This window comes from Stegodyphus dumicola, chromosome 4 (genome assembly GCF_044657685.1).
Source record: "Stegodyphus dumicola isolate Sdum_Otavi_A_Nest chromosome 4, ASM4465768v1".
In the NCBI taxonomy this organism is placed as follows: Eukaryota; Metazoa; Arthropoda; class Arachnida; order Araneae; family Eresidae; genus Stegodyphus; species Stegodyphus dumicola.
This window is the reverse complement of record NC_140771.1, coordinates 82,635,399-82,661,367: the sequence shown is the minus strand read 5'-3', so window position 1 is coordinate 82,661,367 and position 25,969 is coordinate 82,635,399. Positions and strand designations below refer to the sequence as shown.

At 32.7% G+C, this 25,969-nt stretch overlaps 1 protein-coding gene across 4 annotated transcripts in view; it reads left to right on the top strand.

Annotated features, from left to right (window-relative positions):
- LOC118192354 (protein O-mannosyl-transferase TMTC3-like) overlaps window positions 1-25,969 on the top strand; it is a 495,624-nt gene that overhangs the window by 326,432 nt on the left and 143,223 nt on the right. For all 4 annotated transcript variants that reach the window (XM_085815135.1, XM_085815132.1, XM_085815133.1 and 1 more), the window contains one exon: window positions 18,737-18,818. In XM_085815135.1, coding sequence (XP_085671261.1) covers window positions 18,737-18,818 — 82 coding nt within the window. The remainder of the gene's footprint in view (window positions 1-18,736; window positions 18,819-25,969) is intronic.

Sequence of the window (25,969 nt, the reverse complement as noted above, 5' to 3'; positions counted from 1 at the left end):
AACTGTTGTAAATGTTGCAGCTCAAACTTATTGTATAAATTCTTTGACATGGAAACTACTTTTAATTGCGCTCCGAAAAGGCCTGGAATGATTAAAAATGCTTTAAAGCATTTTACGATTTCGGTTTTTATTCTCAATTTCGTTAGCCAATTTAGGTCTTTGCATATAATAACATAAGTAATAATTTTTAGTATGAGTTTACCTTGCATTTCGGATAAAACGTAATATCGAATAATCAGAAACTGAGTAATCAGGACTATTATACCTCCAAATTATTTGCTTAGATATTGTCCCACAACTTGGTATCTATTGATCTAAATCAGCAGTCTATTGATCCCAACGGGATCGGAATTCACCTCTTGGGATCGATGAAATTTTAAAGGAGGTCAGTGATAATCAAGGGATTAACTGGGAATCGATAGCTTTTAGTGCGGAAGATCGCACTGATTACAAACCGTTTATTAATGAAATTGGTAACTAATTATTTATTGATATAAAACTGAATCACGCAATAAGGAAGAAACCATATAAAAATAATTTACTAAAATATTTTAATGTTTGCTTTCAGAACATTTGTAAATTTGAATTTGCGAGTCATAGAACCGTTGAAAAACGGTACATCTCATCCTGATATTATGACACATAAGAAAAATTAACTGCGTTGAAGGAAGATGTTCCAGCACAAGTCTTATTCAAAGCACTTGGGTACGCGATGTTTTGGAATTTAAAAGTCACCCGAAAGAAATATCCCAAAATAAAAGTTGTTAGAGAAATAACATTATTAAGTTTTTCCTCTTCTTAACCTAGCAAAAAAAAAGATTGTAGTCAAATCAATACTTTGCGACTTGAAACAAGAAACAGACTGAATATTTTTGAAGGAGGTAATTTAAGAATTATGTTGTTGCGTGCGTACAGGTTTGTAACAGATTGAATGCTCAAGTCCAATAAAAGGTTAATAAAATTTATTCTAATCGCAAGAAATATAACAAAACGCTGGAATTTTCTTAGAGATATTCGTGCAATATCATAATATCACGCAATATAATCAGCAGCTATAAACTACTCAAAACGTTAAAATACAAAGCAGTGCAAAGAGAAACCTAATCCGATCTCACCGCAAATTCGCAAAAAAGTAACAACAGCTAGCTAAACAACAACTGAGATAAGATGTTCTCTGTCTGGCTTTTTATAGCTTCTAATACAAATCGGTCGCTGGAGAGTTCTAGTAATTTTCTTTGCTTCTCGAGATATCTGGAAACAAAAAGAGTAGAAGTACGGTTACAGCTAACATAGTAGTCAATTAAATTTATTCAAATTAAATATAAATTACCGAGATATACTTTTATTAAATGTTAAATGCACGTGCTCTTGTATTTTTAATTTTCCGGCCTAGCTTTCTGTTAAAAATCTGTCTCTTACTGCATTGCACTGGAAAATAAAGCAATTTGAATTATAATTTTAATGCAAATATCTAACCAAGTACAAAATTCGTAACAGTATTAAACTTATGCCATATATTAAAAATACTGTATTAATACAACAAGCGCAACCATCACTTTCATTAAAATCGAATTTGTGAGGAGTTCCAATCCGCAATTTTGTTCCTGAAAATTTGTTTATATTAGTAAAATTGAAAATGATAATACATAAAATAATAAATAATAAATTTTATAAACTAGATTTTTCAAAATTTTTCTATTATTCTTAGTCTAATTGATATCTTTAAGTTATTTATCTGCAATTCTTTGTATTATGATTATGTTGTATGTTGCACATTACAGAGAAAAGTGTAACGGAGTCATCGAAAAAAAAAATTCTTTTAAAAGGGGTAAAAAATTCCTGATCTAAATTGTCTGTCTTGCAATGACAAACTGCAATTTACGTGAAAATTTCAGCAATACAGCATTGTACACATATTTGCAGGCCTTGCGAGATAAAAAAAAATTACATTGTAGAGTCATTAGGTTTATTGATATAAGAGACATGATAAATGCGCAGTACCCTTGCAAGGAATAGAACACGTGCTATCTTACATTACGAAGTCATGCGGAAAGGAGAGAGAAAGTAGCTGATAACATGGCAATGTAACAATATCAGAAAAAGTTTACTGGTAACTCAATTTTTAGTCTTAAAAAACATTGCTATATGTAAAGTTTGCCATTCATTACAGATAAATAAAAAAATATTGGGCCATGAGAGCCCTCAAAACCGAGGTTTTTATATTCATCGTGGGCACTTGGCAGAACCATGAAGTTACTGAGACATAAAATCAGCATCCATTTGCTGCGTGCATTATATTTTGTTTTGCAGCTGCATGTGCGTCACAAGTTAAAATTTAACAAGTTTCAGAAATGATGCAGAAATTTGCAGTATTATGGAGCATCATTATAAAGGAGAATTTTAAGCTGAGATCTTGCCGAAAATTATAAAGCGTTTAATTTTCTGGAAGTTTTATGAAAATTATATTTTCTTTGCTGTATAGGTAGTTTGAGAGGATCATTTTATTTAGTTATAGAGACTGTACTTCGAAATAAAACAAATTTAAATCTTTGCTCATAAATCAGGGACTTGAAAATAAATTAAACACTGCTGAAATTTCAGTTGTAATTGCCCAGAAATATAAATTTTAATTTGTATTCTTACATGCACTAAAATTCAGTGTTTTATAAGAAAGTATTATTTTATGTAATATTTGTTTTATAAGAAAGTGTATCTTAATTAGGTAATTATTAAGGGTTCCTTCATTTTGAAAAATGTTTTTAGAATTTAGAGATTAGAGAGAATTTCTGGAAATAAATGAATTAGTAACTGAGAAATTATCGAATCTCGCAAAAAGTAAGAAATCAACGGAATTAAACTACCGAATTTAACTGGTTAAATTTCTTGTTGCAAAAGAACATACCAATATAAAATTTAAGATCCGGCAAAAAAAAAAAAAAAAAAAAAAAAAGCAACTTTTGTTCGGCGTCAATGTACGCAGAGGGAGGGTTTTTCTTTTCTTTTCTTTTTTTATAAAGGGAATTTGCAGAAATGTTTCTGTTCCTGAAAGAAAATAAGAACTGCCCTCAAAATCGATATTATTTCATATCTGCATCAAACTAAGGATATTTTTATGCGTAATTTTAAATGGTTGACTAAAATCGAACGCAAACAGTTTGATGACTGCATAGAGGTTTTTCTGTCAACTGACAATTTTTGTAATTAGTTTTGACTTTATGTGGCGAATTTATGTGGCATTTGACTGCTTCGTTACAGTTTAAGGAAGGTTTTTAATTTTTTTTTATTATTTAAACTGTAATATTTTGATAATATTAACCCATTTGCTGATATCAATAAGCGATTTATTTTTCATATTTTAATATACAAATGGGAAAGATTTCGGCAAATCGATATAAATTTCCGATGATAACATTGATAGCGATTATATTAAGCAACGTCTACTGTAGTGGATTTCTATGAAACATTTACAGGATAAATAAAAAAATCAAAATCAAAACCAAAGAATCTACTTTTCGATATCGTTCTTAAATATCCTTATTTCAGTTTTATTTGAGCAAAAATGGTTTATAGCACATCGTAAGAAGCTATTTTCTTTCTCATGGAAATTGCCTAAGAAATAAAAATAACACAGAAACGATTACTTGCACTTCCTCTACTAGATCGATAAGTTGGCTGACCCACATTGTTTCACGTCTAGGGATTAAACCCGAGCATACATCACTTGCTTTATATGAAGAACACATTAATTAGGATATATGAAGAAATATTAATTACAGATTTCATTATAATATTAAACATTAAAATGCAATACTTGTCTATTATTAAAAAAATATCGGAAAGGATTCAGATTTTCACGGTACTCCAAAAGGAATCTTTTAAAGTTTAATAAGCTTTATCGGTAGAGATTATCCCTAGAGATGGTTCAGGGTTAACAGCAAAATGTTTTAGAGGATACTAGATGAATATTCATTTAAAATAGTATGGGAATGTTCTATATCTTCTGTCTATTTGAAAAGTGAACAAATATAAATCATCATTACATAAAAATACTGAATATTTTTAATTCGGCATATTAGATGCATTTTTTTTCAATCAGTCCGATAAAAATTTTTAAAAACAATAATATTGCAAAGAACTGTTTTTATTGCTCTTAAATATTTAAGTTTGTTAATCCATAGCAAAGAGTTTGAAAGATAAATATTTTCCATTTTACAAAATGGCAACAGACTGGAATGAAAAGTGAAAAATTTAAAAATTCAAGAATATAAATCTTTGCGTCATAATGCGTTTCTATAACTGAATGTATTTGTCTACGATCAACGGCTTCGATAATATGGGCCAGATAGTTGTATAATAATAAGGACCTTTCCTGTTATCGGCCCCGGATTCACAAATGCATGTACACTGCTAAAAAAAAAAAAAAAAAAAAAAAAAGGGACAGTCCTATATCTCTCGATCTACTGGGCCGATTGACAAAATTCAACCTGCGTTCTTCATGTCTCGAAAGCGCGACTTAGGATATATATTAGATTTATATATAGCACTATTCTAACATAGGTATTTTGACACAAAATCGGTCTTTTTCTGAAATAACATACCAATTTTTTTACATATTTCGATTCTACGACTCAAATTACGCCTAAATATGAAATTTTGTAAAATTTGGAGCAAAATTTACGGAGAAATTCACAACTTTATGTTGGCACTATTTTGTCAGTTTGCGCCAAGAATAGTTCACTTGGCGAACTTCTTAATATATGGCAACCTAGTTTCCTTTCCCGTGAGAGGAAAAAAAGTCACCATCGTTCCTTTTTTCCAAATAATATTCTTTATATTGTATTTTTAATTATAACTTATTATTTTAAGTAATTTTTTCTTTTTCGAATTTCATTTTAATTGTTTAAGTTGCATGGCTTTTTTTCGAATAACTGTTTTAAAAATTTCTATTTACCTATTCGAACTGAGTAAATAAAGGTGCAGCGTTTATTTTTTTTCAAATAGTTTTCTTTATATATATTTTTTGTCATCGTTATTATTTTAGGTAATTTTTAAATTCTTATACTTTTCTTTTAATTGTTTGTGTTACATTGTCTCTTCAGATAATTGTTTTAAAATTTTCTATTTATTCCTTCGAACTGAGCATTTTAAATAAATTTTCCAGAATTTGATTTTATTTATTTGAATTGCGTTTCTTTCGGAGGAATACTTTATAACCCAGATTACGATGCGTTTGAAAACTGCATATATTAAAAGAGCAAATACAGTAAAGCATAGTTAACACGGCTTTCAATGTTCCGTTCAGAAAAGATATATATAAATAAGAGAGATGTATAACCGACATTTTAACTTAGGATGACTTGCATACACTACTTTAAACAGTTTTATCATTGTGCCCATTGCTTTACACAAATTTATCCTACATTTGGTTTCTTAAATGTTATTCATATTTTAGTCAAATATTTTGTTTTTGAAATCATAAGAATCAAATATCATAAGATTAAAAAGTTTTAAATTTAAAAAAAAATACAAATACTAAATTTTACCCAAAAATTTATTTTTTCTTCTCTTTTTCTTCAGGCATTCTATTTTATTCTTGCTCTTTTTTAGGCATTCCGCAAGTATATTAAAAAACATCCAGCTTTTCGAAATATCTTGATATTTCTGACAATCATTTTAAATAAAGTTATCGCCTTCCATTTCATAAAGGCCCACAAACGGCCGAGCGGTAAAGTCGCTGAACACTGGTAGTTCACTCCGGGGTTCGAATCCCGGTAAACGGGCTGGTTGAATGGGTGTTTTCGGGGATTTTTCTCATGTGTACCGTGTATGCCAGCTGGTTTTCATTTGAAAGTTCTTCACAAAGGCATCCTTCCTTTTAGGCAGATAACCTTGCTTTGACGTAACTTAATAATCCAATTCAATCCATTTCATCAATATTTGGTCAGAGCCTTTATCAGTCTTTAGAGGCTAAACATTTTGAAGGTATGTGATGAAAGAAAAGACTCGTTTCATCAAGAGGTTTTGGTTTATTTAATTATGACAAAGCACACTAGGGCTATCTGCCTAAGGGGAGGGATGCCTTCATGGAGGACTTTCTAAGGAAAACTGGCTCGCATACACGTTACACATGGGGAAACCCACGAAAACGCCCATGCAGCCAGCCCGTTCGCGGGATTTAAACCTCGGACCGAACTACCAGAGTTCAGCGACTTTACCGCTCGGCCGTTGTTTCATCAGGAGGGAAAAAAACGCCTTTAGGTGACATTCACATACAATACTGGATAAACTCCTGAATCTTCAAATAATTCGACTGAGAAAATCATGGGATTCTCCATTTATGGTACGATATGATGTTCTATAACGTAATTTAAATTTATACAACCATATAGTCTAAAACCAGTCGCTCTTCACTTTAATTTGCAATGATATCGTTTTTGTCTTTTTGATAACACAAGCTCAATTGATGGTATTTGCTGGACTACACGCCCAAGTGTTTTCTCTTTGAACGCCTAAATTCTTTGAAGTAACCTGAAAGTATATTCAAAAGCGTCCAACTTTTTGAAACATCGTGGTATGTCTAAGAGCCAAATTTTCCCTGCAAATTTTTGCTTGCTTTTGTCCCTAATTTTCTTCTTTCCTTCTACAGTTATTTTAAGTGCTCACACAAGAAAATTAAGATTTTTCGATTACTAGATTTTCATAAATTTTGCATTCTAGTCAATTTTTTAAAATATCAATTGCATCAACTGTGTTTCAGCTGAAGACAGCTTTTCATTTTCTAGACATTTTAACTATAAACAAAGTATAGAGCAAAGTCCAAAAAATAAATATTTTAATTAAAAGATTTTTTGCTAAATGACAAAGAAATAAAACAGTCCAGCAGTGTTTATTCTTCACCACCGAGTAACCCGATTCTTATATCGGTTGAAACAATCTAAATCATATTAAAGATCATGTTTTTTTATACAATCTATAACGCGAGGGAAAAATTAGCTTCTTAAAACATTTTTCTAAGAAGATTAATATAAAAGATTATATTTATATATATATTTTTAAAGCTGGGACTTGAACCAAACTGTCAAACTTTTAAAGTTTAATTTAAGTTAATCCAGTAGTTTTCCTTTTATGACCGTTTCAAAGTGAAATTTTAATTATAACCATCCTGTATATTATTAAATTTTAATTTGAAGCTATGCGTTATATGTATACCATGCGTAAGATTTTCGCTTTTATGGAAAAAATAAAGAATCGAAGCAAATATACTTAGGATATTAGACCAAAACTGAAAAAATTTCCCCTCCCTCCGAAAATAAAATATTGAAACTTCGACCATGAATTTATTGAATTATCGAAATATTCAATTTGACTTATCTTCTAAGCCCTAGTTCCGACAACAATTCCGTCAAAAATTCCGAATTACTGAAGCTGAAGTAAAAGGTTTAGTATATATTCACTGTATGTTAATAAAGTAATAAGAGTGTAGCAAAAAATAGATTATAGAATTTACGCTGATGCAACTATTTGTCTGAATGCACAACATGTAATGGAAGAGAAGGCTTGTAGAGATCTGTTTTTGACATGCCTCTAAAAGTAGATGTCATACTCCTTTTGTCTCTTCAATGTCAAAAAACTTTCCTTTGAGAGGTCCTTCTTTCCTTTTAGAGTTTTGGGGAGGAAAAAATCATAAGAAGACAAATTTGAAGAACATGCAGGACAATTGAGTACACATACTTATTTTCGGAGCACAAGCGGTTCTTCGTTTGGTTATTGAATAATGAAAAGATGCATTGTCATGCAATACAAAACATTTGGAATACGTTTTCTGACTGAAAACGTAAGATTAAAAGTCATCTGCTTAATTCACAGCCATTTACAAGTCAACTACTCGGGCAATTGCAGAATCGTTTTGATCCTAAGCTTGTAAGACAAACGTAATATCACTGGATTTAAACACTTCTTTAATCTTCTGAGAACGTTCCTTCTTTAGCGCATATTCCAAGAATATTAAGTGAATACAATTATTGCAAAAGAAATTGAATATTCATTTGCACTACGGCTTGGTAATTTATTGACAAGTTAACAAAACTTAAATTCTGCTTTTTGTGTCTAAGAATACAACAATATTTTAAATGTTTACAAATAAAATATTAAATTGGAGATTTAATTGGAGCCTCACCAGTTGCCTAGCATTTGAAGATTGTTAAATACTAATTGTTTGTTGCGAAGTCTAACCCAGGCTGCATGGTTGGTTTTCGTAGTTTTCTAGGTTCTCTTTACAAAGTTCTTTCTATGTTCTTTCTATGTTCAAATAACCAACTAACCTAGTTTAAGCGCGATTTCTAAGGGAAGTTACTAGCAAAATCCGAATACTCATTAAAAATCATGTAGCTTGCCAATCGGGAGTAACATGAAAGATACGGCGCAGATAATTGAATTGCTGTTACGGTACGCTGTTTCTAAACTTAGACGGTCATTCCTTAATTAAATAGCCCACCAGCGGCCGAGCGGTAAAGACGCTGATCATTGGTAGTTCGGTTCGAATCTCGCGAACGGGCAGGCCGCATCGGCGTTTTCGTGGCTTTCCCCATGTATAACGTGTATCCGAGCCAGTTTACCTTAGAAAGTCCTCCCCGAAGGCATCCCTCCCTTTTAGGCAGATAGCCCTCGTGTGCTTTGCCATAATTGAATAATCCAATCCAATCCTTAATTAAATATAATTGATTTGTAACTTCTACTGGAACTGACGGTAAGAATTGAAGTGCAAATAAATAATATCGTGTGCAGTCTTGATTAATATAAAATTTAAAATATTTGCATAGAAAAATATTTGCATTCAGACAGAAAGTTTTTTGAAATATTTGCAATCACTTTATAAGAAGGATTTATTAATAACCGTAATAATTATTATTATATTACTGATGATTAGGATTCAGTTCTTGACAATTACTTTCTAAATTAGAATTTTAAGGATATAATGAGAATACGCTACGCACAAAAATACATTTTATGATAAAAATGAGTTGGTTTTTTATGTTTTAAAATTTCTTAAATTCATTTAATAAACATCGTATCCTCGTTGTTAATTGAATCCTGAATGTTGGGTGGCGTTTGTAGAATTATTCTTACTTGTCCACAGAATCTGCTGACTTATCCAGCCATTAAGTAGCTGCAGATCATTTCTACATAACCATTGAACTTTCATTAATTCAGTCTCTAGAAGGCTGTATGTTTATATCATAATTTGACTTTTATAAAAATGATTATTCTAAATATTATGTTTCTATAAAAATATACTGTGCTTTAAAAATGTGGATGATAGTATCAGCCGCTCTTTCAGCCACTTCAAAAGCAACAGTTTGTTTAGAAATAAATTATGCAGTTAATGTCATAAAATTCAAATAAATATCAAACGAAAATTCTCAGTTTTAGACAATTCGATTTAAACGAAGTAAAGTAGCAGACAATAAAACGCCGAAGGTAAAAATTTACTCTTATTTTTTTTTAAAAAAGGAAGATAGAGAGAAATTTTAAAAAAATAGTTAAAAATTTGAATAATATCATCTATAATTTAAAAAAAAAATAGCTTTTCATATAGTATTGATAAATATTTATTACGCTTCATTGAGGGAAAAAATGTTATATAATTAATTCTCCGTAAAATCTTACTTGAAATTTAAGGTTAAAAATAGCTGTGGCAATTCACTGTAACAAAAATCCATAGACCACATTTGGCGTTATAATCGCTCAAAAAAAAGATGCCAAATTTCAAAACTTGAAAATATGTAAATTCGTGTATATCTTAGAAAATTTTGAATAAAAAAGTCTAATTTTTTGCAGATATGCTTAAAAATACACCTACTTTAAGATGATGGTAAAAATTTTATAGGTTATAATTCAAACTTTTTTTCGAAAAATTTATAAAAATTATTTAAAAATAGAAATTTAAAAAATAAAACACAAAAAAATGGATAAATTTTATTTGGAATGAACCTAAATTTCGAAATGTGAGAGAAAAAATCAAAAAAGTTTAATAAAAAAAGACATATTAATAAATATTTGCCAAATTCAATTAACATTGAGGAGCTAAAATTTTGAGAGCTAATATTTTAAAAACTACTCGTACGATTTTTACAAAACTTGGTATTCTGGCATAATTTGAGACGTAGAATCGAAATATGGAAAAAAATTGGTATGTTATTTCAGAAAAAGTCCGATTTTGTGTCAAAATTCCTATGTTAGAATAGTGCTATATATAAATCTAATATAAGTCGCGCTTTCGAGACATGAAAAACGCAATTTGAATTTTGTCAATCGGCCCAGTAGAACGGGAGATATAGCACTGTCCCATTTTTTTTTGGAGCAGTGTACGTATGCATGCATAAATGTATGTATGCGTGCATGTACGTATGAATGTACGCATTTGTGTGCATATACGTACATACATTTTTGAATCTGGTCTGGGTAACATAAAAAGGTGAATAATCATAAATTCGGTAAGAGTTGAAAAAATGTTGAGGACTTTCTGCAGTCTAATTAGAATTGTGCTGGCTGTTTCTGACGTGAATATGATAGGGCGCGATATTTATCTGCCCTACAATTATAAATATCAATTAATATGTCATATTTTATTAAAATGATAATACATTATATGATTAATAAAAGTAATGTGATAGCTACTTTTTTAATAACATTATGCAATGTACTTGATGCTTCCCGAATAAAACACGAATGATCAAATTTAACATTCAGTCACAAATCAAATCAAAGCAATCTCATTTCAAATATTTCTTTCAAAAGCGAGATGAGATTGCTATATAATGTAAGATTAAAATTACATTTTGAATAGATAAAAAAGATTTTACGAAGTAAAAATAGCCCAGATGGTATAAGAATGATAAAAAATGAGGAACAAAATAAGTTGAATAAATATATGATCTTCATTTCATTTTAGCATTATGGATTCCTCAGAACATTTAATTTAAGATTTATAACAACCTTATTATAGTTATTAATCTAACAATAAGTCGGAAAATCTTCTACCTGGGAAAAATGCAGTTAACGCTGCTAGTAGTTTTTTTTCGTGTTAATTATGAATAAATTTCATTTGAATGTAATTTCAACTGGAAGGAAAAGCATTTCCAGAATCTTTATTTTTAACGTAAATTACATTGTAACTTTTTTCCCAACCCGTTTATAATATTTCATCAGAATGTTCGGTGTTTGTTTTCTATAACGGCCTTGGAAAGAGAGCGAATTCGGCGCATTTCTACATTGGCGAGAAATAAACAGTTATCGATCTGCGCTTGTGCTTGAAAATTGTATTAAAAAATATAAATAAAATTTTAAGATATCTTTAATAAAAATATATTTGCTCTCCAGTAACGGAGCGTGTTATGTTACGTAAGGCGTTACGTTCGAACAATGGTTAGCTCAGAAGGGATTCGTAAGTCATCTACCCGATGAATTAACAGCAATCTTGTCATAAATGGTGCACTTCATTTAAACTTAAGCAAAAAGGTCTATTTACACATAAAGACAAGTTAAAAGAATAAAAAAATATTTATCTAACTACAATATCTATCTAACCACATTATACAAACATCGTCCTTAGCTAACTAAACCGGAACTGTTCGTTTTTCACTGGCGTCCCATGACGTCAGTCTCTATCTGGCTTTTGATTCGCTGGCGTAGTGATGCCATTCCCAACAGAGCGGTTAAAACCGTTGAATACTGGTAGTTCGACCTGGTTTGGATTCAATCCAAGGCGAACGAGCTGGCGGCATGGTTGATTTTTCTTATTCTCCATGTGTAATGCTAATACGAGCAATTTCTCTCAGAGAGATCTCCATGAAGGTATTCCTCCTTTTAGGTAGATAACCCTTAAATCTACTCAAATAACCTAACAATAGTAAATAGAATCTTTCAGCAAACTTACTTAAGTTATTATATTGAATAAATTACTTACATAATCGTATTAAATACGATAATTAATGTCTGTATTAAATAAGTTCCCTTGAATATGTTATGAATTTAAACAAATGGCTAATAATGTATCAAATGCGATAATTAATGAATATATTATTAAACAAGTTCTGTTGAATTACGTTGTTTTAACTAAATTGCTTACATAACTCTATCAGTTATACATATAGCGATAATTAATGTATATATTAAGTAAATTCTATTGAATTATATTATTACTTTAAATAAACTACTCCTAAAATTATATTAAACAGAGTAATAAATACAAACTTTATGCCAAATGCTTTCTGTATATTAAAAAACTTGTGTTTTATAGATTGAATTGCCAATTTATTCTGTGCAGTAGTCAGTTTCGTTTTCGTGGATGTTAACAACATTTGGCACTTTCTTAAGCCCGAAATGGTGCCAACACCATTCATTTTCTCGCTAAAGCCGTTACAGAAAACCAGTACCGAATATTCTTACCTTTTATGGTCAGGGCTTAATTTCTAAAAGTGCCGGAATCTTACAGAAGATCGTAGGGAAACAGGAATAAGCGGAAATAAATAAAATAAAAAATTGTAAAGAAAAAAAAATCTGAAAGGTTTTTAGATTTCCGAGTCTTTTGCGCTGGAAATAAAAATGTTTTATTCCGAAAAGTGTTGCTACTGCTAGCTTTCAAGTCGTGGAATTTGTTAATAAAAATTTATAAGTTTTACAAAATATGAAATAAAAAAAATTCTGAAAGGTTTCAGATTTTAAATTACGTCCAAAGGGGCGTCTTTTTAACTCTGTGTATTACCTTTATTTATTAAATATCATGTTCTTCGCACTTAAAACCATAATATTCAGTTCAACAGCAGTACCGCAAAATAATTATAAAATGAATATACCTTTAGAATTTCCGATATAAAGCCTTGCGCGCTGGAGATAATTTTTTTCCCCCGTACATTACTATTTTATAATTCTTGGTGGAAAGCAATATTTGACAAGGAGAGAAATTTTCCCCGTCTTTTTTCCATCGGAAGACATTAGATTTGGAACGAAATATTTACCCGCTATTGAATATTGATTGCAGTTTCTGGAGATAAGTCTTTGGCATGTGGTACGGGCTTTTCTTTCCTTAAAAGTCTCAACCTTCGTCCAAAAGCTTGTTTCTAAAGGAAAGAGAAACAACCATTCAGAAATTATAATCTATTTTTAATTTAATTTTATCATCAAAATAAAATTTTCCAGATCAAAAGAATTTTTTGCTGAAATTGGGGTTTAGTTAAATAGAAGCAAAGAAGCTTTCTTATTTAGGTTTATGATGTGCTGCCGGAAGTATTACAGTTTATTATAACACTGTTTTGTTCCTCTGTAACCAAATTTATTCAGAAAACAACTTGCATTGCCGAAACAGATTTCCATAGGTGTTTCACATTCATAAATATCTTTCAGTTTTGGGTTATGACATAAATTCTGAACCATTTTTATCCTCTGCTTTTAAAGAAATTATAGTCGAACTCCTTTAAATTATAATTCTCCTTTAAATTATAATTATAGTCGAACTCCTTTAAATTATAATTCTCCTTTAAATTATAATTATAGTCGAACTTCTTTAAATTATAATCTTTATAACGATCATCAAGGAACAGAATGTTTGGTTCGCTACATCCTGTTGTTTGCAACATCAAATCTGAAAAGGTGGAAATGATCAGCTCCCAAATCGTATAAAAATTGGTTGATGAATCCCACAGAAAGAATGTTAGTCTCTCAAAGTAAATTAATAATAACTTTAATGTAAAAAAAAATAATTTTAAATACCGTATATCCTCGCGTATTTTCCCTCGTTTCGATTTACTAATTTTATCGTCCAAAAATCAAGAGGAAAAAATTATGTGAATCATTTAATTACCGAAGGACAAAGCTACAATAAGAACGTAACAAAAGAAAAAAGTCGTTAATAAACTGCAGGTAACTATCACAATATTATTTCTTTTAAAGGAATGTGAATTCCAATAGTAATATTAATGTTATAATATATAATAATAATATATCTTCATTGCTACTTTCCTGCAGTTTGAATCTTTCCCGTTCTTATTGTTATCTTTACTAATCATTCGGTCTCAAATAACCAATAAATAATTAGAGAAGATAATTGTGGAGCGACTGGGTGAAATGTTAGACTGAATGTCAGTTTGCTTCTCAGTGATGGACGGTCCTTGTATCAAAATGATACAAAGCTAAACAGTTAAAAGAGAAAACTTCAACATCACCTTAACAGGTACTTTGCGAGGATTCTTAGTAAAAAGAAAGCAGTAACTACGCGGACAAATCCATTTTAAAATTTAAAGGAGCTCAATTTCTGAATGCACTGGAAAAGCGAAAAATTAATCAAATATTTTTAAAATTTTCAGATTTGACGCTAAATAGCTGAGGAAAAATACGCGAAGAGACACAGTGTTAATATGGGCAATTACTAAACTTTTTTTTATCTGTTTTTTGTTTCACTATGCATTAATAACTTTATCCGAAAAATTACTTATCATAAACGTCATGGTTAAACCCTTCCCTCCAATGACAAATTTCCATCTGAAATACGCATTTGACAATCACGCATAAGCATTATTCTTCAAAAGAGTGCTGTCTCACAGCTCAGTCATGGAACTAGAGTTGAATCGGCGAACCGATTCAAGCTTTTTGTCTCAACGATTCTTTGGTTCAGTACTTAATGCATTAGGATCTCCCAAGGTATATTTATTGTATATCCTGGTTCTTCTGGAATTGAGTACTGACATAGCCGTTTTTAGGACAAGAAAAAGAATGTTACTAAGATAAAAGAATAGTGTGAAAAAGGGATTTTGTTATTCTAAGATAAACAAGATGAATTTAAGAAGTAGCAATACTGTAGCTGAAAATTCCCGACATTCTGAAAAGAGGTTTTAAAAAAAAAACTGAAAGGTCTCAGATTTTCACGGTCACTCACAAGGGTTTGCTAAAGTTTTTTACTCTCTCGCTGAGCTGGCAGTCTACCAGTCTGCTGTTACACTCACCTCTACTAAGTATTTTTTCTTTGTTTTTTTAGCTTTATTATTAAGCATCATTTTCTTTGCATTTACGCCGTATACAATTTAACAGCAAAATTACAGAAATTTTAAAAGTATAGGAGTATACAATTAGAATTTCCGATGCAGCATTATGTGTTGGCATAAAATTTTTCTTTTTCTTTCTTTTTTCCCTTTTTTCAGTCTTTTCTCAGTTCATCATATCAACGTTCAGTTTTCTTACTAAAATGTCTTTATGAAACGTTTTTTTTTCTTGTCTTTGTATTATTAATGTTTTGTGTGTTTTATTAAATATACCGTTCTTCGTGCTTACGGCAGATAAAATTCGATATAACCGCAAAATTGAAAAATATTTAAAAACAGTATATCTCTAGAATTTCGGATAGACAGTTTCGCGGGCAGAAAATACTTTTTTTTATGGGTTGCCACTGCTGGCTTTGAAATCTTTGGGTTTCTTAATCAAAAATTCGTTTAAGTTTCACAAAATATGAAATAAATAATAAAACAAATTCGAAATCCAAAATTCGGACTTCCAGGTGTCCATCTCCGAGTGGAGGACTACGTTGTTCAAAATGTGATGTCTCTAGATGCCACTGTTTTTCGCAGTGCGGGAAATATGCGTGCTTTCCTATAGATTCTTCATTATTTAATTTCTTTAAATATAATACAGTGGTTACTATTTAGTGGTGACAGTTTGAAAAGTGTTACCCCATTTATAATGATTCACTGAAAAATGCCGTTTCGAAACTAATATCCCATTCGGGACTAACGTCCCTTTGGGGATAAAAAATATCTGTTAAAGATATCCTCAAAGTTCGATAATAAGTCTTATAATATGTCAGTCTTAGAAAGAAAAATTATAAACGTGTGTAATTTTCATAGCAAAATGTAATTTTCAAATTTTGATATTTTAATCCATATAAAGTGGTATATTTTGTCCCATTTCAAGCTTTCCCAGGTGAAGGTTTTTAAAGATCGTGCCATTTTAGCCTTTATTGATAGGATAGGTAAGAACAATTCCCATTTCAGCTTTCTCATTCAGGGACAACTTTAAATCCAAAAAGAGGGTAGAAGGTTAGGGGACTGTGAAATAGGGATAAAGCGACATCACAGTGACGCGCCAGTCTTTAAATTTTTTAAGAATTTTTAAATAAACTGCTAATGACACTGATGATTTCACCTAATACATAAAACAAGATGCTTTTCAAATTTGATTCGATTCAGTTTTATTATTATCCTGAAATAGGATCATGTGGATTTCTAAACATTAATCGCGATTAAAATATTTTGGGAATTCTACATCTTGAAAACACAAACACTGAAAGCGAAAAATAAAAACTTTTCATGATTTGGCTAGCATTAAATATGTATGAAAAATACAAAATTCCAAATAATTCTGAAAATCGTCAGTAATGCTGCTATCTCAGATTTTAATAAAATGCGTTCATTATTTTACATATTTTTAAAAAATCTAACTTTTGTCGTAGAGGAGACTATTAAGGCATATAATAGAAAGATGTATTTTTTATAACCGTCTGCGGAACAGAGCAACTGTTTTATGGTCTTAAAACAAAAGCTATGTCTTCTTTTCCGGATGTGTGTGTGATTATGGCAAAGCCTCGAGGGCTATCTGCCTAAGGGGAGGGATGCCTTCGTGGAGGACTTTCTAAGGGAAACTGGCTCGTATACACGTTACACATGGGGAAAACCACGAAAACGCCCATGCAGCTAGCCCGTTCGCGGGATTCGAACCTCGGACCGAACTACCAGTGTTCAGCGACTTTACCGCTCGGCCGCTGGTGGGCCTCTTTTCCGGATGAATTGTTTATATCCATCTCAAGAAGAATCCTTTTTTCTTCTTTGTGTTGCTCACAATTTATTCCGGCGTAGCTTAAATGCACGAATTTTATGGTACGTTGTTCTCCTCCATCAACGCCTTCCTATCAGCTATGAGGAAAAGTCAAAACCAGAAAGTCTGAAATGGTATAAGCTTTGACATTTTCATACAGGACACCTCTAGAAGAGGAATAAAAGCCTGAAATGGCATGATTTTGGTTGCTACCTTCAGATAGTCAGAACTAGGAAAGCTTGTAGGTGTAGGTGTAGGTGTATTTAATTATGGCAAAGCACACTAGGGCTATCTGCCTAAGAGGAGGGATGCCTTTCGTGGAGGACTTTCTAAGGGAAACTGGCTCGTATACACGTTACACATGGGGAAAACCACGAAAACGCCCATGCAGCCAGCCCGTTCGCGGGATTCGAACCTCGGACCGAACTACCAGCGTTCAGCGACTTTACCGCTCGGCCGCTGGTGGGCTCTAGGAAAGCTTGAAATGGGACATTATGATGGTATACGCAATTAATTTGAATTTTGTCTTTCTCTGGAACCATAAAAAGACTACAGAAGCAGGCTTCTAGGCTCCCAGACTGAAAAATGCTGCTTTAGAATAAGACAAGCTACGTTTAACTATACAATATTATATTACTTTACTCGTTCAGGTTATAAAACTTACGAGAAACAACGCATAAATTAATGGTCTAAGTTAAAATTTCAAGTTCCCTTACATGTATTGTGTATATTAAGATATCTCTTTGAAATCTAGCCAAGTGATCAGCTTTGTAGTACTACATGTGCTATTAGTCTCGAAACGCACTTTTATGTCCGAATCCTGTTTTAAATGTTTGCTCCCAAATGTTATCACCATGTATTATTTAAAAAAATTCAATAATGAATCTACGCGTACGCATGTAAGTTCGCGGCATTGTGGGAGACGACGGCACCTAGAACTACAAATTTTTAATACATGTAGTGCTCCACCCGAAATATGGGCTCTTTAAAGCCCGAATTTTAGATTTCATTTTTTTATTTATTTCATATTTTGTACAAATTTAACGAATTCTTTTTTTTAACAAACTCAGCGATTTGAAAGCCAGAAGTAGCAATACAGTTCGAAAGAAAATATTTTTTCTCTTGTACTTCAGATTGGTGCCATTTATCAAAATGTAAGGCATTTATCTTTCAATTTTAATTCACAAATTTTGTTATTTGAAAGTAATATGTTGGCACTGCCTCCAATGGAATACTTATTATCTTCCCGCACCAGCTTGTTGCCATTCAGTAAAGCGTAAAATAGGTATATTACTTTCAAATTTAATCCTCCTGTTACAGAGTAGCAAACGAAGTAATTTAAAATCAATAAAGGAAATTCTTAAAAATACTTTTTCTACTTTTTAATCTGATTGATTTAAATAAAACTGCATTTCAAATCATGCATTGTCTGATTAGAAATATTAAATAATTTTATGAAATGACACTACCTGGAGTCATTAAAATCATTATACGCATTTTTCTAGTTTATGATAACCCCTATCATTGGCCAGTTTTCAAACAAATAATAATGCGAACACAAAACAAAATGTATAGCAGCCCCTAAAGAGCTACCAGAAATATTAAAAATATACTATTTTCAGATGTTTTGTGATTTTCCTTCTGAATTATATGCTGCAAAGGTGCGAGGTAAGCGAAGCTTAATAAGAAAGCTGGAAAGATAAAAAGAAGTGTGTTATCAAAAGTTAGTCCGAGAGCAGAATGATCATCTTCAATGTTAGTGAGAGCATAAAAACCCTAATTAATCCTGTGGTGCGATATTAAAAGTCCTTCCAGGTATTTTGTATAATGTATTACTAACATACTAACATGTGATTAAATAATGTTTTCTTTTTTCCAGATTGTGCCTCCATTTCCTGTCTGGAGCTTCTAGTTTAGTGTCCAGTGCTCTCTTCGCTGTTCATCCCATTCACACAGAGGCCGTAGGTAGCTGTGACACTCTCCAACATCTTTACATTACGATCTGATAATCACATGTTGTCCTCTGATACATTACGACATTCGTAACAATTAGCGTAGATGTTATTTTAGACGTATAGTATGCGATCCTTAATATGATCATTGTTAATGTTATCTTTTAGATATTGCTATCGAATGCCTGAAGTCCCGCTTTTATATACAAAAACATGGAAAATACATCGCTATGTATGACCAAGAATTCGATCAGTATGATCAAAACGCAGCTAAGTAACTAAATTAAATAAATTCTTCAAATAAGGTATAAAGTGGCCATATAAAATCAAAATATACTATTATAAAATTACCAAGTGTCAGGAAAGTGTCGCCAACTGAGAGATTATATCGCCAAACAACTTGTTTTCGATTTTACTCAACAGTTTAAAATTAACCGAAAACGCAGTATCAGTTTACCTAACGTTTTTAATAACTCAATCGATTCCACGAGCATTAAGATTAGGGGTATAGCATCTGCTAAATAAACTCCAGAAACATTATGAACAAAATGAACGGCTGCGTTAAAGATAGTATGAACAATTCATAAACCAATTCCTGAATTTTTTTAATAAAAAATCTGTGAAAGTACTTATATATATATTTCTTTTTGTATAGGGTCATCGGGAAGGTTCTGCGGTTTTTTTCAAATGAAAGCGCACTTTCTATATTTATTTTCTTAGGTGATCAGTAGCAGCTCCCTTACCTGTAAAGTTTGGTGAGACGTGAAAAAGAGCAGGTGATTAGAAATTCTCAAAATTACTGCAAAATATTGCACAAATGGCACATATGGCGGACGCAAGCGCCACACGATACGCCATGTTGTCGTAACGATGATTCGATTGCTAAATGCCATAGTTTTCACTTTTCTTTACTTTCATATATTTAGCACATCAACAGTTGAAAGAAAAAGTCTCTGAACACTGGTATTTCGGCATGAGTTGCGATTACAATGGGCAGCCCGCCCATTGTAATCGCATGGTTGGTTTTTCAAGATTCTGCCCATGTATAACATGAACAAGAGCCAATTTCCCTTAAAAATCCTCCACGAAAGCAGCCTTCCCTTTAGGTAATAGCATTTCTGTGTTTTGCCCTATACAAATACCCTACCCTAACTCAATTGCAGAGAGTTGCATATCTCTTTCCAGTGCATTCTTCAGTGATATGGTGGTTGGATGCCGGTTTCTGAAACTCATATTAGAAAAGGAAGGTTTCACTATCTTCACATTAGTGTTTGTTGAACTGTAGCATTGGACTTTGATGTTACTGTTTGTAATGTCGCAATTCTGTAGTAAGAAAGAAGTTTTGGTTGTTGAGTTTTCATGTTACATTTATTTTAAGTTTAATTCATACTTCTGGTAAACAGAATATACATTTTAATTGCATATCAAGTTGTAATTGCATATCAAATTCCGTGTAGAAGATTCTGAATTCGGATAATTTGTCTTAATTCATAGGACGTCTTCAGTATTTTTCATTATCTGTGACTTAATAAAAAAAATTTCTTGAACATTTAGTATATATTCTCAGTAAGAGTCGAAAACAGGCGCAATCATTTTAAGTATTTAAATCATTTAATATGTTCACAGAAATAAGTGGAGAAGGAATATATTTATATTTTATAACTTATCTCAATATATTTAATATGCAGCAAACAAGAATAAATCTCTAATCTGATTATTTATTATTCTTAAAACCCTTACTAATTCAGTCACGCATATTTGATCAATTCTATAATGAAAACAATTTCCTTTTGTGCGAAAGAAATGAGAAACGGAAAATGAAACTCCGCTTTTAAATCTATAAAATCCAAGAAGGCTATCAGGGTCAATGTTCCTTCTTACCTTCTTCGGGAACATACAAGGACCTGACTCGGAACAGAGAGCTTACTAAAGCTATGTTCACTAATTGTGGTAAGTAGAAAGGATACAGACGAAGGGTATACAAAACCCTTTATTTTTCTCTATATACAATAACTTCCGTACTTCGGAATACACTGACCCGCTACTTGGGGTATAACGTAAAAGTATAAAAATAAAACTAAACTCTAATTTAACTTTAGAATAATAAACGTGGAAGATTGGCCTTATATTAACACTACAATACGTTTAAAAGTTATCAAGAGGATTAAAACCTCTGGCCTGGAAGGCAAACAGCAACTAAGTAACTTCTAAGGTAAGCGGCCTGCTTTAACTCACTGCTTCCTCTCTCTCGTTTGGCAAAAAGCCACAACTTAAATACTTGGCGTTCGCCAGACAAACTTTGCATAAAAACCTTAACGCTTATAATTCTGGCCGGAAGTAGAAAATAAGAAGTGATAGTAAAGATTTAAAATAAAATAAACGTTAGTAAAACATAAGATCCTTACATACTTCCCGCCAGAGTTAATTAGTTTGAAACTGAGGTCTAAAACGACCTTGTTGAAAACTTTTAGCTCTAGAATCTAACGCGAGGCCAATCTTTTACAAATATTTTTCGCTAGAAAATAGAAATTTAAAAGAAAGAAATTTGTTTTTACACAAGCAGCTCCCAGGATACACAATTTTTTTTTTCATCTGTACTGCATCTAAACAGGAGCTTTTATTCAATTCTGGTTCCTTCCAGAGATCTGGAAGGAAAACTAGTTTAATGAAATGTTACACAATGAAATGGCAAGTAACATGTATAATTATATTTCACTTAACATTCTTATTTCATTCATGACTATTTTAATTATCTCTCCCCGTGCTCTCTGACATGTGTTGTAAAAGAACACCAAACACGAATGTGTTTCTGTCTACGTGTTCCACACTTCCTCCTACAATCCAAACACTAACGTGTTAAAATTCAACATAACAAGACCTCTTAACACACCCTAATTTAAACTCTAAACCCTGAGGTACTATTCTAAAAGTGGCTAACTCTGAAGTGTAGCGTCAGAGAGCCTAACTACATCATTTTAACCTTTAACACATATTCATCATGATTTAATCTGTTTACAGTCACACGAATAAAAAAAATTTTAACATTACTTTCACTTTTACCATATCACGGTATTTCTTAACATTTAAAATAACAGTTCACATTGTATATAAGAACATATTAACATGCCGTTAATTTTACACATTTGAAAACATACATTAGTAGTACATTGTTAACTTCTATTCTTTTCAAAGCAAGTGCCAATTCTTTCTACATTGAAATACTACATTTCAAAAAGTCTTTCAGACTAAACTTCTTTCTTGCTAGAATGTTTTAAATAAAATTTATACAATAACTTTTTACAATATACAAAGTCTTTAACACAACGCTATTATACATCAACTTTAGTTTTACGCGCGAGTAATTGAAAAACATAATATCAAAATCGGTAACAACTGATTTCTCGCCCTTTTAGCGATAAAGGTAGACCTCGCATGAGGTAAAACTTCTTGAAATCTACCATTTGCAGTAAGAATGAAAGATTAACTTAAGTTTGCAAAGTAACATAAAATTTTACTTATCTTTGTGATATTCGGACATCCTTTTCTGGGCCCAGTCTTTAAAGGTATTGCAGATAGTAGTTTGATTTATCCTCCTTCTTGTACGGGCTCGCCCTTCAGTGCCTTCCTCTGGAAGCTTCCTTTTTTCACCAGTTCCGTCACCCTTGAATACCTTCTTTTTCTCCTCTGCTTGTGGTCTTGGCCGTTTGATGGCAGCTGGTCTTGGCGGAACCGGGAAACATCTGTCGTGTTCCTGCTTGGACTTCGTTGCTGGCCGTTCAAATTTTCCTTGTAACTTTTCCTCCGCCGCTGATGGCCCTTCCGCAGTTCGGCGACATTTACTGCGGAGAGTCCTGTCGGATGAGTAGATCTTCCGTTTTAGAGCTGCATTATAGTTGCCGTCATTTCTCCTGGTTCTCGTCACATACGTCGTCCTTCTCCCTTCTTCATTCTGGGGGTGTTCGTGAACTCTCTTTTCTGGACGGTGAAACGGCTTCTTTTTCTTGCTCCCTTCAATTTTTCCGCGGGGAAATTTTCTTTTCACTTGCTCCTGCCTCTTACTGGCTTGCCCTTGTACTTGTCGTTTTTCCACCTTTGGAGCTTGTGCCTGCGGTGTCTGCCGTGCCGGATCCTACAAAAGATCTGAAAATATTTGCATTTTATTGCGATCGAAGTAGGGTTTGATTTGATCAATGTTTGCGGAGCAGGTTTCACCATTTCTGTCTTTTAACACTACTACAGCGTGAGTTATTTTTTCTATAACATATGGTCCTTCACATCGTGGAAAAAATTTGGCAGTTTTATCTTCTGGTGCTGAAGAAAGTGAATGCTTAATTTTTAAAACTTTATCCGCTACTTTATAAGTTACTCCCCGTCGTTTCAAATCGTAATAGAGCTTCTGTTTTCTTTGTGCTACTTCCGTATTCTTCTTTGCTTCCTTAATTAGTTTTTCTATATCACCCATTTTAAATTCTGGGGCTCTTTGTTGCACATAAAATAACTTATCTAACGGCGTTATAATCTTTCTGCCTAGAAATAACTCAGCAGGAGTTTTGCCCGGTGTATCATGTTTTGCGGTCCTAAGGACGAAAGCAAATTCATTGACATAGTTATCCCAGCTTTTATGAAAAATTTTAACATAACTACGGATAATTTTCACTATATTTCTATTGACCCGTTCCGCTATATTTGATTGCGGCCGATACGGGACCATTTTTAAATGACGTATGCCCAGTTTTTGGGACATGTCTTCAAATATATTACTTACAAATTGAGGACCATTATCCGATATAACTTTTAGGAGCGCCCCGTATTTTAAAATATATTTATTTAAAATAGAATCAGTAACTAATTTCGCGGAGGCTCGTTTTAAGGGAACAATTTCGGTCCATTTACTAAAATGATCAACCATAACAAGGAGATAGCGACTTTTATTTAACTGACTTTTTGGGAAAGGGCCCAATAAATCGATGCCAATTATTTCATTTGGAAATTCGGATTTAATACTATTTAGAAACCCGGCCGGGCGGAAATTAATATAATTAACTGCTTGACATGTTGGGCAGGACTGGACATACGCCCTTGTTAACTTTTGCAGTTCAGGAAACTAGACTGCCTCGCGTACGCGTTGGATAGTTTTTCGAATACCAGCATGAGAAGCTAAAGGCTGTCATGGAGCTCCTGCAGGATATTTAATCTAAGACTAGCTGGGATAACAGGTCGAAATTCGTTGTTGGAATTCGTAGTTTTTGTATAGAATAATAGAGCATCTATTAGTTCGTAATGGGCCGCCCTATTTCTTATCGCCACAATATCTTGGTGGCTAAAATTTTCAGGATCCTTCAAATACTCATAAATGCTTCCAAACTCAGGATCCTTACCCAGTTCGGTTATTACAGTTTCTCGGGAATTTATTGTACATGCTGTAAGCATTTCCACCTTTACGGTATTACCTTGTTCGTTTATTTTAATTCTTGATAGGGCATCTGCTACGATATTTTCCTTTCCGGGGGTATGCTTGATTACCAGATTATATTCCTGCAGCTTGAGTGCCCATCTTATTAACCTTGGGGATAAATTTCCCCTGAGTACAATCTAGTTACCGCCGCATGATCAGAGTACACTGTTATCGGCGCCTTTCCAAAATAGACTCGGAACTTTTGCACTGCTAACAGAACTGCAAGTGCCTCTCTCTCGGTCGCGGAATAGTTTCTTTGTGTTTGATTTAAAGTTCGGCTAAAAAATGCCACGGGCTGCTGATTTTGCGAAAGTACCGCTCCTACCGCATAATCCGAAGCATCCGCTGAACTTTCTAAATTCTCATCCTTTTCAGGAAATTTCAACACAGGGGCTTGCGTTAATGCTTGTTTTAATTTTTCGAAAGCACTATTGGCTTCGGCCGTCCACGAGAATCTTGCCTTTTTCCTTTTTAATTTTAACAATGGTTCAGCAATAGCTGCAAAATTTTTTATAAAGGACCTATAATATGAACAAAGTCCTAGAAAAGAAGAGAGCTTCTTCGCCGTGGTTGGAGTCGGATACTTTTGTACAGCAATTATTTTTGATTCGTCTGTCTCGATTCCTTTTTGAGATATTTTGTAACCTAAATATTTTAATTCAGGGTCTGCAAATTTGCACTTTTCGACATTAACTTTTAGAACGGCCTCATTTATTAAAGAAAACACCTGTCTTAAATCCTGTACATGTTGGTCGAGATTATCACTAGTAATAATGATATCGTCCAAATAGATAAATGTGGACTTTCCAAGAACAGGTCTTAACACAATGTCCATGCATCGCTGAAATGTTGCCGGGGCCCCTGAAAGGCCAAACGGCATACGCAAAAATGCGTAAGTGCCAGACTTGGTTATAAAAGCAGTCTTAGGCACGTCCTCAGGCCTAACCCCTATTTGAAAATAACCAGTCGTTAAGTCTAAAGTCGTCATAAATTTGGTTGATTTTATGTTCCTTAAAATTTCTTCTATGATCGGTAACGGATATACCGGATATTTAGTTATGGAGTTTAATTTACGGTAATCAATAGCGAATCTCCATCTTTTTGGATGCGTCAAAGGATAGTCATTATTTTTCTTACATAAAACCACCGGGCTAGCATAACTACTTGAGATGGGCGTTATGATCTTTTTACGTAGCATATCGGTAATATGCCATTTTATAATTTTTTCCTTATTCTTATCATACCTGTATGGTTTTTGACGAACTGGCATTGCATCTCCGGTTTCAATACTATGGTTAGTAACCTGAGTAAATCCTGGAATATCACTAAATAACGAAGCAAATTCACTTACCACTTGTCGGATTCTTCCTTGCTCGTCATTAGAGAGGTGGTCAAGTTTTAACATCGGCGGTTCAGCGTTTTCTGTACGAACTGGTATCATTGTCAGCTTAAGGGACGCTTCATTAAAATCCAGCGTAGCTTGTGCTTCTGAAAGAAAATCTATTCCTAAAATTATATGTGCTTGCAGATTCTTTACTATAAAAAACATCACCTTTACTTGTTCGTCCTTGATACGGATATACAACGGTACTTTACCTACGCACTTACATTTTTCTCCTTGCGCCCCTAACACTGTCGTATTATCCGAATTATATATGCGGTATTTGCGAAAATACTTCCTAAAAAAATCTTCTGCCACACAGGA